Source organism: Anomalospiza imberbis, chromosome Z (genome assembly GCF_031753505.1).
Source record: "Anomalospiza imberbis isolate Cuckoo-Finch-1a 21T00152 chromosome Z, ASM3175350v1, whole genome shotgun sequence".
Classification (NCBI taxonomy): domain Eukaryota; kingdom Metazoa; phylum Chordata; class Aves; order Passeriformes; family Viduidae; genus Anomalospiza; species Anomalospiza imberbis.
The window spans coordinates 67,539,078-67,553,357 of NC_089721.1; the positions used below are offsets into that span (position 1 = coordinate 67,539,078).

Here is a 14,280-nt window from a genome sequence, read left to right on the forward strand (position 1 = left end):
TACAGTGAGTGTCTGCCACAGGCCACCTGACCAGGAAGACCAAATGGATAAAGCCCTTTACAAACAGATAGGAGCATCCTCACATTCACAAGCCCTGGTGTTCATGGGGGCTTTCAATCACCCTGGTATCTGTTGAAAGGACAATGCAGCAGGGCACTCAGAACCCAGGAGTTCCTGGAGTACGTGGATGAATTTTTTTTTTCATCCAAGTGACAGAGGAGCTAACAAGGAGACATCCTAAGCTGAACCTTGATCTCACCACAATGAGGAGCTGGTGTGGAATGGGAAGTGCACTGACCATGAAATGGTGGAATGCAAGGCTGTGAAGAAAGCACACAGCAAGCTCACTAGCCTGGACTTCAGGAGAGCAGGCTTTGGTCTCTTCAAGGATCTGCTCAATAGAGTGCCATGGGACAAAGCCCAGGAGGAAAGAAGGGCCCAAGAAAGCAATATTCAGGGATCACCTCCTGCAGGCTTGACAGAGATGCATCCCAATGAAGAGGAAGTACTGCAAAAACACCAATAGGCCTGTGTGAATGAACAAGTTGATCCTGGACAAACTTAAACACAAGAAGAAAGCCTAGAGAGGGTAGAAGCAGGGACACGTAGCCTGTGAGGAATACAGACTAATTGTCCAAGTAGCTGGGGATAAGGCTAGGAAAGCTAAAGTCCTGATAGAATTATATCTGGCCAGGGATGTCAAAAGCAACAAAAATAGTTTCTATAGGTACACCGGTGATAAAAGGAAGATTAGGAAAAATGTGGACTCTCTCCAGAAAGAAACAGGAGACCTGGTTACTGAGAGCATGAAGAAGACTGAGGAACTCAGTGGCAGTTTTGCCTCAGTCCTTACCAGCCACAGTGCTCCAGCCACACTGCCCGAGATGCACAACTAGTGGAATGTATCCCTGCCCATGGCAGGGGGTTTGGAACCACATGATCTATGTGAAAACTGCATGATCTACACAGAACTACATGACAACATTTAACTCCTAAATCTTCAAGAAAACAAGGAGAATCACAAAACAAAATAAATCAAGTGTACTGGATACAGACTGAAAAACTTCATAACAATAAATATTTGTAAAAATGGAAGGGAAAATATTTAAGTCCTTCCATCATTATCAGTTGCTCAGTTTTATTTAACAATCACGCTTAGCTCCAAAAAACTAAATAAGGCAGTAATCACCATGAAACAGTCTCTGCACCAAAACATCAAGTGAACATCGCAAAGAATATAATTCAAACAGTCACAGTGTATTGACGGGGACTTGTGTTCATGCTTTCTGAGTATTCATCAAACTTTATGAAAAGCAGACAGAAAAACAGGTTTACATGTCACTTTTTCTTCAGTTCTTACAGAAATGTAGATATGGTGTTTACATACAAAATGAATTCTACTTATACCATATTTCAATATAACGATAATGAGATTTTCAGACTGCTGAACAGAATAAACAAAACATATCAAACACTGACCTAACAGTATTTCCTTAAACTAGACTATCTACTCACAAGTAAGGAATATATTACCAAAGACTCTGTCAATCATTAGAGGGAGCTGCAAGCTCTGAATTTAGTAACATCTCAAAACTTCCTGAATAGGCAAACTGTAGATACAGCAATCAACCTCTCCATACAACCTACCTTTCACTTTAAAATTACTATTTCCTGATTAGACACATTTAAGGAGAGCAGCAGATCACTCTTGTCATAGTAAAGCTATGCAGCCAGATGAACTGAGACACAACTGATTTAGCCAAAACTTTTCCAAACAGAATATATTAATGCAATAACATGTAATCATCTTTGATATTTACAGAAAACTCAGGCCTGGATGAAACTTGTTCAAAATTCAGCTGCTAACACAAGATGCTCATATTTCCTCAGTTTGAGGAGGGTTTTGATTTTTTGAATACTTGTTTAGTACTGAATTATTACTTCATCCTTTTTAAACTTCCATGACTTTTGTAAAAAGGCCTGCCAGATTAGGCTGTAAACTATTATTTACTATTAAAAAGAATAAAGTTTTATGGAAGAATACAGTCAAATATCTGTACATGAGATTTACCAATTTACTTCTTCTCCAAACTGAATTAAACTCTTTTAATGCAAGTAAAAATAAGAAAAATTAATCTAGGTAAAACAAAAATCTTGTCAAAACCAGTTTAAAAAATAAAGCACGTAAAGATTGGGAAAATTAGAAGCTCTTATCAAAAGACTTCACAAAAGACTTCACAATTTCGGAATTGCTATGTAATAAAAAGTAGAGATAACTAATGTAATGATGAAGGTGATACAAATAAATATTTCATCTTACTTGTCTAGAGCTGTGCTGGTAGGCATGCTTCTGCCAAATCCTCGGACACCCATCTGACAAAAGTATGGAATGCAAGACAGATTGGCAGCAATTATTGCCAGTGAATCTGATGCATTAACAAAGAAACCATTCTGGCCAAGGATCATGTAGCGGTCCTGGAGAAGAAAACAAATTTAAAATAGCATCCTAAATTCCATGTGTTCAGGACACCTAATTTCTTTTCCTAGATCCACTGGAGGTAGAGAGAAAAAGACCAGGCTTTGGGTAACTCACATCCCTCTTTGGGCAGAAAAAATTACTGGCATCATCCTGGCATGTTTATAATCTCACTATCACACCATCACTCCCTCCTGCCTTGCAAATCAAAGCTCCAGATCAACTTCTAGCTTCTGCCTCCTACATGTCATTTCAGCAGCTCTGCTTCTGCCAAGAGAATGTTTGTGTAGGAGAATCTTTTTGCCAATGGCACGCACTATTATGGGAGAAGGAGAGTGTTTTGTGCTTACATAGAATAGAAAAGAGCTTTTGTTCTTCAGAATCTTTTAATCTTTTTCCCACCTTGTCAGGGCAGAAAGTTCTTTTGTAATACATTGCTTTTTATTATGCTGATAATATGACATTAAAAATTAAAATAAACAGAGGTTATGATTCAGTGCTTTATTTAGCTAAAAAGCCCTTAATTCATGATGCTAACCAAAAAGGACTTAACACTGTCACTGTTTACTGTGACAAGTCTGTATTATCTATATGCTGTGTGCATCTAACCAAGGAAAAAAGTATCACACTGGCACAAGACAAAACCACCCTGATACTTAAATAATTCTCATTCTGCCTTCAAATTCTGCTTGATTTTCAGTCATCTGCAGAGAAAAATTACAACATATGTGTCTGATTTATGGGTTGCAAATGTTACCATCTGTACCTGAAAGTAATACCACTTTCAGCTTCAATGGGTTACTGAAAAGCAGATAAATTATACTTACATGTCCCCTATCTGACCCCACACAAAACAACAGCTACAGTGGAACCTCAAGACAGATCTAAATACTTACTCCATCAGCATCAAAAGCAGCTCCAAATCCATACTCGCCACCTTTCATAGCCTCCAGCAAGGCAGTTGCATATGTTAAATTTGGATCAGGAGGCTGTCCACCAAAATCCTCCAGAGGAATACAGCTGATGGCAGAATTTGCAGGAGCTCCCAATTCATCACACAAGATTCTTCTCACATAGGGTCCCATAACTGTGAAAACAGAAATCTGCCATGCAATCACAAAAGCCTATGCTTGACATTCAAATTTTTCACAGCACTGTGGACATTGCACACAAAACATACTTTCAGCAATTCTATACATCTGTCCTTGCAACAGCCCTCAAATTATTATTTTACAGAGGAATATGTGATTGTCCTCAAAGTAAATAATTAATCAGTATGAAAATAATTGATTCAACATGAAAATCACAATGGTGAAAGACACACAGGTTTTTTAACCCATTTTTAAGTACAGAAATTAAAGATGTTTTTCTCAATAAAATAAAAATAAACCACTATTCTGTGTGTTTAAATAACACATAATAGCAAGAAAAATTAACAGTAGGTGAATACATATGGGAAATAAACCTACCTTAAGATTCCAGCTCATGTGAAAATTGCAATAGATTTGTCCACCAAAGAATTCTACTACATTTTAGTTGCTACCATGCAGAGAATAAATTAAAATTTTCTCAAAACTAACTCCAAAATATTTGTTTTGTTAAAGATAAGACCAACTAAAACCCCATGCTGTTACATACCGTAATTATTACATGCATTTGGTGACTAAACGGTCACCACCTGAGCACTCTGCATCCCTGATGCAGGTGTCAGCAGGTCACTCAGAGGTAAAAATGCATGAGTGACTGCTCTCTCTTTCTCCTAACTTACTCCTAAATCTTGCTAATTGAAGCAGCGGAGACCTGAGGTAAAACTGTGTGAGTGAAACTTCTTTTCATGAAAATGTAGATGTTAATTCTGTAGAATATACCATGATTCGGGTTCTTATCTAAAGCGGACTCCTATCAAATTACTCCTTTTTCTGCCAATGTTAAACTACCAGCATGTACAGCCATAAAAATATATTCCACTTGTATACACTTAAATGTACATGTACTTTAAATTATAGATATCCATCTCTAAACCAAAATGCAAGGTCATAAAGCCAATTCTCTGTCACCTTGTAAATAAAGAAAAGAAGCTAAGTCCTTTATAATATTTGTGATGCATGAGTTTTTCTAACCCTAAGACAGACTATGTGTCTTTTTGACAACATGTAAAAATTCTGAATGGTCAGTAACAGACCTGAACATGAGAGCTCCAAGGTATTTTACTAACATTCTCTCCAGTATGGTACATGACAAGAGGCAGTACCTTCCTCACTGCTCCCTCTGCATTGCTAAAGGACACTATCTGCCCTTTTGACACAGTCTGGCAAAACTGGGTGTTCACAGCTATCACACTGTACTAGATAAATTGCTTTACAGAAGTTTTCTAAGTCTGTCCAGCACCTTTTATGGGTCTGTTTTTGCAATCCCATTAAAGAATGAAATCTAGTTTGCTTGATGTAATCTGTTTTCCATAAGATAATGCTAAACAGTCTTACTCACACTCCTATCCTTCAACTTATTATCTGCAGCAATCCTTATTATATATTCATAATGTAGCCTAAAATAGATCTTATCCTGACCTGTGTTTCCCCAAGTGACACAGCTTATATTTTTTAATATCAGTACACCATTGATCCCCTTGCTGTCTCCCATGAATCTTTCAGCTTGTCCACACTTTCAGCTTTCTGAAATTTGTTCGCTTTTAACATTAGTGAGAGAGAGGTCTCAGCTAACTCTTTAATTTATTTATTCAGACTTTACTAGTTTTGGACCATTTATAATTTCCTCTTATTAGAGACTGCCTTGTAACCTTCTCAGTCACTGGACAGTGCAATACACTTCATCACCCTGTCATGGCAAGAGTACTTCATCCTGCTTGTTTCCAAATGCAGAAAGAAAACTTCTATTGGACACATATGTCTTTACTTACTTATCAAGTAAGATAAATCTCTTTGCCTGGTAAGAAATCTAACCCATTATTAAGACTGCCTTTGTTGTTAGTGTAACGTGCAAATCCTTTCTTATTACCCTTAACTTCTACTACATGAAAGTCCAACATTTATATGCTGTATTGTTATTGGGAAACCACTGCAGTTCACAACTTTTATTGGGAAGTTATTTCAGTGTACCTAGAATTACGTCCCAATAGCACTCAAGTTCATACCTCCATTCATGGCATCAATCCTTATTTTAATCTGATTGGGTCCAGTCAGCAAATTTCTGATGGCATTGAAGTCAAAAATACTTCGAAGGAGATTGAGGTAGATTTCCACAGAATCCACAATTTCCACTAGAAAAATCACACCAAAAAAAGTGACTACAGCTCACCCAAGTGAAGTTATATCTTCCAGCTCTCTTCCACCCAACAGAGCTGAAGTCAGAGCACACAACCCCCATATGACACGACTTTGCTTTGAAAAGAGGAAAAGTCTAAGGCTCCCACTGCCTTCAGTGTGGCTACTATCAAGCTTTAAGCCTTGAAAAGATCAATAGTTTTGCCTGCCAAAAGACTACAGAGATAATGTTAAGTTGACAGCTCCTATTACATTGAAGACATTAATGGGTGTATGTAACATCAAAGTAAACTCTTAATAGATCGTTCACTAAACCACTGAAAAACTTTGCAAGCTAAGCAGATTTATTCTCAGAGGAAAAGGATGGTAATTACAAGCTGACACCACTCAACTTCTGACAGCAGTATCTATCTGCATGATTCCTTCAAGAGAGACATACATAGGTTGATTTTCTAAATTCTGGCACCAGAAATACCTGTGCTCAGTTTGTTGTAGATGGACAACTATACTTTTGCATTGTAGATCTCATTGATTTAGGAAAGCAAGGCTCAGATACAACATCTGTGTTTTTGCCAAGGTCTTGCTAACTTGAAATTTAAATTCATAAAAGGAGATCATTACAATTTTTCAAATTCTTTTGGATATAAAACAATAAACAAAAATGAATTAAGGAAAGTAAGTCTGTCATAATGAAGGCAGCAACCAAACAACTGTCAAAAGCCATGCTTCTCAGTCATCTTGGAATTAATCACATTTCCTGATTAAATTAAAAAGCATATGTTATACAAATGTCTTTGCATCTGGTTTAATGAGTATCTTGAAATATCTTACTTGTAAGTTAAATTATTACTTAGAATCTCATCCAATTTTGCTCAGAAACACTGACCTCACACTAATGCTCTCCTTTAGAGTAACATGAAAATGTCACAGACATTTTTTGAGCCTGAGAAAAACACTTAGAATAGATTGTGACAATATGCTTGAAGAAACAAAAAGCAGTTCTCAAGGCTGAAACATGATCTGTAAAACCTACTTGAAAAAGAGTCAGTTCTATGGTATATGCTGGAAGTTTTAAACACTTACAAGGATTGTATTATTTCATGTCTTCTATGCCCTGCTCCTAACAGCATTTTAGTACTCCTTAAGCTTTACACATATGAACAAGTGCGACAGTGTGGCAACTCTGGTGGAGCTGCTCACACATGTGAATATAAAAAGCATGAAGGATTAAAGTCTAAAAATTATTTTAACTCCTGCCAAACCCAGCCTCAGTTGTTCCAACACCTCTGTAGCCTTGATTCACAGGAGTTAGGTCATACAAGTGAGGAAAAAGCAGAAGTTTCAAATACATCAGATAGTATCTTAAATTACTTTTAAGATTATTTTCATTCTTTTTGCACCTTCAATCTGCATTCAAATCTGTGTAAACTGTATTTATTCACGCACTTATAAAGCAATTACATTGCTTCAGTAGGGTTCCCTTATAATTCTGCTGTCTCAGGTTGATGTATTCTTGGAAGACATGATTGGGAAATTATTTTTTTCTTAGAAAAACATACAGGAAACCTGAAAATATTTGTATGCACTTTTATACATATCTGGGGGGAGGAGTGCCTCATCTTCCTTTTAAAAATACTATTTGGAGAGATTAAACTATTTAAAAACAAAAATTTAATACTGTAGCAATTCCATGATTCCCGAGTGGTGATGGAGTTGAATTCTCTTTGCTTTTTGTTTGCCTAAAAAAGCCAAACATTTTTTTACAATAAAATAAAATACCCCAGTAAAATCAAAATTTAAAGACTTTTTTAAATGAAAAATTTTATTTTTCAAAATGTAAATTGTCTCGAAATGAGACGTTTGAGTGAAAAACAAAATGTCTTTAACTCGAGGACATAAGGAATGCAGAAAGTTCTTGAGGCCACATTGAGTTTTACAGTATTTGAAATACATGAAATATACACTAAGTTTGAAATACATGTCGGGACCTCTTAATTTGTTTTTGACTCCTTCAAGAAAGCAGCTGTGTTAGATAATTTTAAATCAATTGTAAGCATAAAAGTATTCACTATGCCTAAAATTAAACATGTGCTTAAGCAATCCCTTTACATTTGGAGTCACTGGATGTACAAATCCCACAACTTTTCAGAAAGTGTGTGCAAAAATGAATAAACTGAGAGTCTCGCTTACTCTTTTATTAATTAGACTTCGATAAATAAACCATTCCTAGACCAAAAATGTTTGTGTTTGGAGTTTAACTACTAGCAAGCATAAATTTGGCAAAGACACTTGGCTAAAAGATGAGGCCTGATGCACTTAAAAGTCTGTAAGCCACATTCCTAAAGTGCAAAACGAACGTAACGCTTACCTATAAATGCACACAGCATTGGACACAAGCAAAAGGAGTTGGAAACCATGGTGCATTTAGAAAACTATGACCTAACTGCTATCACAGAAACATGGGACGTGAGTTACATGACTGGAGCACTGCAGTTGAGGACTACAAGCCTTTCAGAACAGACAGGCTGTGTCTTTTCAGACAGACTGGAGGGGTGGGGGTGTTGTGCTCAATGTTAAGGAAGAGTTAGACTGTGAAGAGCTGCCTCTGATAAACAGCCATAAACAGACTGAGACCCTGTAGGTGAAAATCAAGAAGCAGATCAACATAGGACTCTGTGGTTGGCCACCTGAAGAACGGAGTCTCTTGATGAGACCTTTTGCTTTATGGGGAAAAAAAAAAAAACCCTACCTCCATTGGCAACCTCAAACTTCACTGCCATCTCTCCTCCAGGTTTCCTGGGACTGTGGCTAGCTGTTAGAATAATTCCAGCAGCTGCTTTGATCTTTCAAATGATCTATGATAGACCAGTGTCATCTACCTAGCCTTCTTTAAGGTTTTTTGACACGGTACCACACGGCATCTTATCTCGGAATTGGAGAGACATGGACCTGATGGATGGACTATTCAATGAAAAAGGAGTTTGCTGGATGGGCACAGCCAGATTGTTGTGGTCAATGACTCTGTGTCCAGGTGAGGAGTGGGTTCCCTCAGGGCCTGGGACCAGTCAGTACCCTTCAATATCTTCACCAATGACATCAACAGTGACATTTAGTGCTCCTTCAGCAGGTTTGCAGATGACAAACAAAGCTGAGCAATGCAGCTGACACAACAGAAGGAAGGGATGCCATCCAGAGGGACCTGGACAAGCTTGAGAAGCGGAACTGTGAGAATGTCCTGAGGTTCCACAAGTCCAAGCACGATGTGCTGCACGTAGATCAGGGCAGTTCCAGACACAGGTACAAACCGGGAGAAGAACTCATTAAGAGCAGCCCTGCAGAGAAGGACTTGGGTGTTCTTGGGAATGAAAAGCCGGACATAACCCACAGACCAGAAAGCCAGTTGTGTCCTGAGCTGCATCCAAAGCAGCGTGGGCAGCAGGGCTGGGGAGGGGATTCTGCCCCTCTGCTCTGCTCTGCTCTGGTGAGAGCCCACCTGCAGTGCTGCATCAGCTCTGGGGTTCTCAGTACCAGAAAGACATTGACCTGTTGGAGCAGGCCCAAGGGAGCACCACGAAGATGATCAGAGGGATGGAGAACCGCTCCTAAAAGGACAGGCTGAAAGATCTGGGATTGTTCAGCATGGAGAAGGTTCAGAAGAGACTGCTACCTTCCAGTACCTAAAAGGGAGCTAAGAATTTTGAAGCAGGCAAATAGTGTTATGACAAGGGGGAAGGGTTTTAAAGTGAGGGAGAAGATTTAGATTAGCTTTTAGGAAAAAAAAATTATTTATTGTGAGGGTGGTGAGGTACTTGAACAGGTTGCCCAAAGAAGCTGTGGATGGCCCATCCCTGGAAGTGTTCAGGGCAAGGTTGGATGGGACTCTGAGCAAACTGGTCAATGAAAGGTGTCCCTGACCATGACAGCACAGTTGTAACAAGATGATCCTGAAGGTACTTTTCACCACAAACCATTCTATGATTCTATACTGCATCGTATTTTGATAACTTTTAGAAAGGCATCTAGAAGAACTGAAGTTCTGCTTATATAATTACCCGTTGTAATTCTGCAGCAATACTAATATTTAAACTCAATGGACTTAGCATGAGTAAAAGCACACACTGATACCTCGGAAAGGTTTGAATTTGTTCTCCAGATCAAATTCTTGTCTTCCTAGGCGTGATAAATCAACTCTGAGATCAGGACAAATTGCATATTCCTCCAAGGTTTTGCTGATTTGATAGATTTTTTCTGAAACCATGTCTGGAGCAGGTCCTAAAACAGAAAATAATGTGGTGGGTCATTTCTTTAAAATTTTAAAAGAAATTAAATTTTTTAAAGATTTTAAATACTTCAAAAGATTTAAGGATTTTAAATCTTTTAAAGATTTCCTATTTTAAAAATGAGTGTTATGCCAAACATTTTTCTGAATATATTTTAATTACTATGGAATAAATAAAAACAAAGTATTGTGGTAAATAAGGTCTGTTCTTTCCCCACAATACATGTTTAAGACATTCTTCAAAATAATAAAACATGGAAATACACCGCATTACTCACAATATTTTGATTGACATAGAATATTTAAATTATCCAGGGGCAGGAAAGATGAGATAACCACAATCATATTTGTTTGGACTTATTGGTTAAATACTGATTTTTTTTCACTCTGCAAGGAATCTCAACATAGCTATCAAAGGAAAGCCTGTTCTTCAGCAGCAGGTTCTGGTATTTCACAGGACTTTCTGCAAATGCACACCTGTGAAGATCAGATAGCTTGGTGTTCCACATTATTTTATTAGAAAAAAATACCAATTTTAGAAATCTTACCAGTTTGATAGTGGTGCTGTATTGCAGTTTTCTTCTACTACCTGAATGAAACTTATCCTTGTTGGAATTCAAAATACCTTAATTGCTTAACAATTAGCAATTACGACCTGGATTGGTTACGTCATTCAGAAACAGAAAACACATCTTACTTGTGAGTTATTTTCATTGCTAAAGCTTGAAAGATGGCTGTGTTTTCAAAGATTTACTGTGAATTAAATTAAAGTTGCTGGCTTGATGTGAAATTTACTAAAGGAACTGTGCCATATGCAGTGCCAAGGTTGAGTCCGAGCTACCACTGAGTGTGAATTGCAGCAAGTTCCTTTCTGGCTTATCTGACTCTGCACCACTTATATTAAAGCTACACTTCTACTCTAAAAATAATTTCTTTTTACCCTCTGTTGTGTTCTCTCTCCTCATCCAAAATGTCTTTGAAGGCTTTTTCAATATGAACTTTCCATTTGACTAGCAATGCCACTAGTCAATATTTGCCCTATATGCAGTGCATTGCTGCATAAATTAGTGTCTTCCATCTCAGATCCAGTGTACCAGATGGTCCAAATCACTTCAATAAAAACCAGCGACTTAACTCTTCATTTATCTTACAAAATGACTTCTTACTCATCTAATCCAAACCCATCCAAAGGGCGAGGACACCATTAGCTACAGATCTTCCTTGATAGATGGATGTACTGTCTACTGATATTTCCAGCTAAGGAGATCCCACATTCACTCTACATTCTCTTCTACAGCTACAGAGACAAGCCACTTCTGCTTGACCTGGATCTGCAAAATAGACTGGTCAAGAATATAGAGCAACTATAACCTTCCCTAGGAGCTTATTGCTGTGCTTAAACACTGTCTTCAAGTTCAAACACCTTGCCTAATACTTAACCCACATTTTCTCAGCTGGAATTTAAACCAACTACTTATCATAATGGCCCTACTGATTAACATAAATAATTAAACCTTGTGACCTGTGTTTGAGGGGTGTTTCATACATAAACCTTAATAGCCTTTTTAAATTCTCTTTAAAAAGGCAAAGCACACTAGAAAGACCACATCACCAACTGTTACCCATTTATCAAGCAGATTTTAGATGCACGTGGTGTTTTAAAGTTCGTAGGGTGCTAATTCATCTAATGGTTTCGCCCTGGTATATGTGTGCTGTGACCCTGGCTTTCTTACTGGCTGACGTGACATAGTCCCTGTAATCCCTCTGGGATTCAAGCCTCTTCTGTTTATAAAATCACACTCATTTAACCATGCACATTTTTCAATTACACAAGAAAGAAGGGAGAAAGCACCCCCATCGCAAGTTCTCCCATCTTCAAAATGGGGAAGGAAACATTTTAAAAACACTTTCAGTTCATTTTTTTTCAGATGGAAAGCACTCTACATGTGTGAGGTATACAAGGTGTCAGCAACCTCACATAATGTTATATGGGTGTATACACAGATCTATAATGTAAACAATACAGAACCTATAACATACACAGGTAAGTTAGAACCCATAACAACATGTTAGTTGTCAATTTTGGAAAACAAGACTTTAGCTATATACAAAAATTCCCTTGTTCAATGGAGGAATTGCAGTGGTAAAATGGTACAACTCTCTACCTGGATAAGTTACTTCCTGGGTAAACACAAGAAGTTTTTCATGTGCTTTCTTCCACACAAGACAATGAGTTACACTGGCTACAGTACTTCTGAAATTATATGCTTTAAAGTAAATGCCAAGACAAGCAACACAGAAATATGAGGAAAACAGAGCTCCCTCATAGGCATCTTTATAAAAGGATCGGAATTGTTACGGTAATCTGGATGCCTACATAAATGACTGTAAAAACCAGATGGCAAGTTGTTTATAGAAATCTTACAGCTACCCCAAAGGCTTCAATGGACATGTAATGCTTATTTTTCAGACCCATGTACACAAATACACTTATATTATTTAAAGAAAAAGAGATGTCTAAATTCTTCAGAGTAAATTAAAAACACTAATTACAGACAGCTTGTAATCCTCACAAGCCATTTCCAGGATACCAAGATGCAATGCTGTAGTGTCTTTAAAAAAAAATAAAACATACCTCCATTGGCAACTTCAAACTTTACTCCAAATTCTCCTCCAGGTCCTCCAGGACTGTGGCTAGCTGTTAGGATAATTCCACCAGCAGCTTTGATCTTTCGGATAATACATGAAACAGCAGGTGTAGATAAGATCCCATTCTGTCCAATAACCAATCTGCCAATCTACATGGAAAAAAACAAGCCAAAGTACTCTGAACAGTACTAAATTTCTGAAAATTAGTATATAAACACAAAATAGGCATATATGTACAAGGATAGAAATGGTAAAGTCTTGGTACAGAACATACTCGTTTGCAGAGAAATATCCATGACTTGGTTGCATGCTAACCTGGAGCACAGACAAAAAATACTGTAACCTGGCACAGTTTTTTAACCCCAGCGGCCTGGATGTGACAGTAAAGCAAGAGCACAGTGATCATAAGGATTTGCAAAGCTCCCAAGCATAACACTAGGATATTATCCTGCTACCAAAACCTGCCAGGTAACCCCACAAATCAGCAAATCCTCTGAGATATTAGTATAGTTTACAGCTGACCCAGTGGATGCATTTACAGGGCTGGGGCTTTAATAGAAAAAGAATAGAAAGCAAACTGCCTTTCACAGAGCAGCCTTTCAGTGTAATCACAAGTATCACTCCGCATTAGGAGTGATGACTAGTTAGTCACTTCTATTGCCAAGACAACCTTGGATGTCCTACCCCACAGAGAGAACAGCTCCTCCTTCAGCTATCAATAATTCCTTGGTTATTCCAAATGAACAGGGTGTGTTTCCCAGGGCACAGATGAGCAGGGGAAGTTCCCACCATTCTTAAAATTAAAAAAAAACTTTTCAGGCAGTGTTATTAAACACTGACTCAATGTGCTCGGTATTATGTGCAGTTCCACTGCAAGGCTCCAATTTCAAAACCATGCCTTTATCCCCGACGCAGATACTACAGTTTCAGTTTAACATAAATAATCGAGGAGCCAACAAAAAATGTATTTACAAAGAAATACAAGACAGTTCCAATTTCTGGGGAACACAAAAGGAAGACACAAAAAAACAAGGGGAGAAGGGGAGGTTAAGTATTACAGATTAGAACTGAGGCAGCTGCATAGGGAGCTTAAAAGGATACTGTCAAAATCTGGAATTTCTTAATAACATCAATATTTTAAAAAATCAAATAAACCTCCATCACCACCACCACTACTACACAGTAGCTTGGGAAGGAGCAGGGCTGTTAGGGGAGGCAGAGGGAAAGGTAGAACACTGAATCCCTCCTACTCCCCATCTGAAAGCAGACTGGGAACTGAACTTCAGACTTCATTCTCTAGTTTGAAAGAGATTTGATAGCTCCACAGTCCGTTTGGTGAAGCAACAGCACAAGAGGTGTCACTAGCTGCCTCCTGTCCATAAAGAGCTGTTACTTCATATATAGATGACCTTCTTCTGGGCACTCACAAGAGTAACATTAATGGTTACTTAAAAGTGTGGGTTCAAATAATTTCAGAAGAGCAAAGGATTAGGAGATTATTATTTAATCTGCTTTTGTAAACTATTTTAATTTCAAAAGTTAGGATTACAGAGAAATTATCAACTTCTACCATAAATTACTTTTTTGATAATTCT

General features: G+C 37.8%; 1 protein-coding gene across 1 annotated transcript in view; it reads right to left on the reverse strand.

The window, feature by feature from the left end:
* Positions 1-14,280, reverse strand: part of PGM5 (phosphoglucomutase 5) — a 68,379-nt gene that overhangs the window by 48,894 nt on the left and 5,205 nt on the right. Inside the window, exons 2-6 of the mRNA XM_068177475.1 lie at positions 12,672-12,834; positions 9,883-10,029; positions 5,628-5,753; positions 3,373-3,563; positions 2,321-2,475 (exon numbers count right to left, since the gene is read on the reverse strand). Of these exons, the coding sequence (XP_068033576.1) occupies positions 2,321-2,475; positions 3,373-3,563; positions 5,628-5,753; positions 9,883-10,029; positions 12,672-12,834 (782 nt within the window). The remainder of the gene's footprint in view (positions 1-2,320; positions 2,476-3,372; positions 3,564-5,627; positions 5,754-9,882; positions 10,030-12,671; positions 12,835-14,280) is intronic.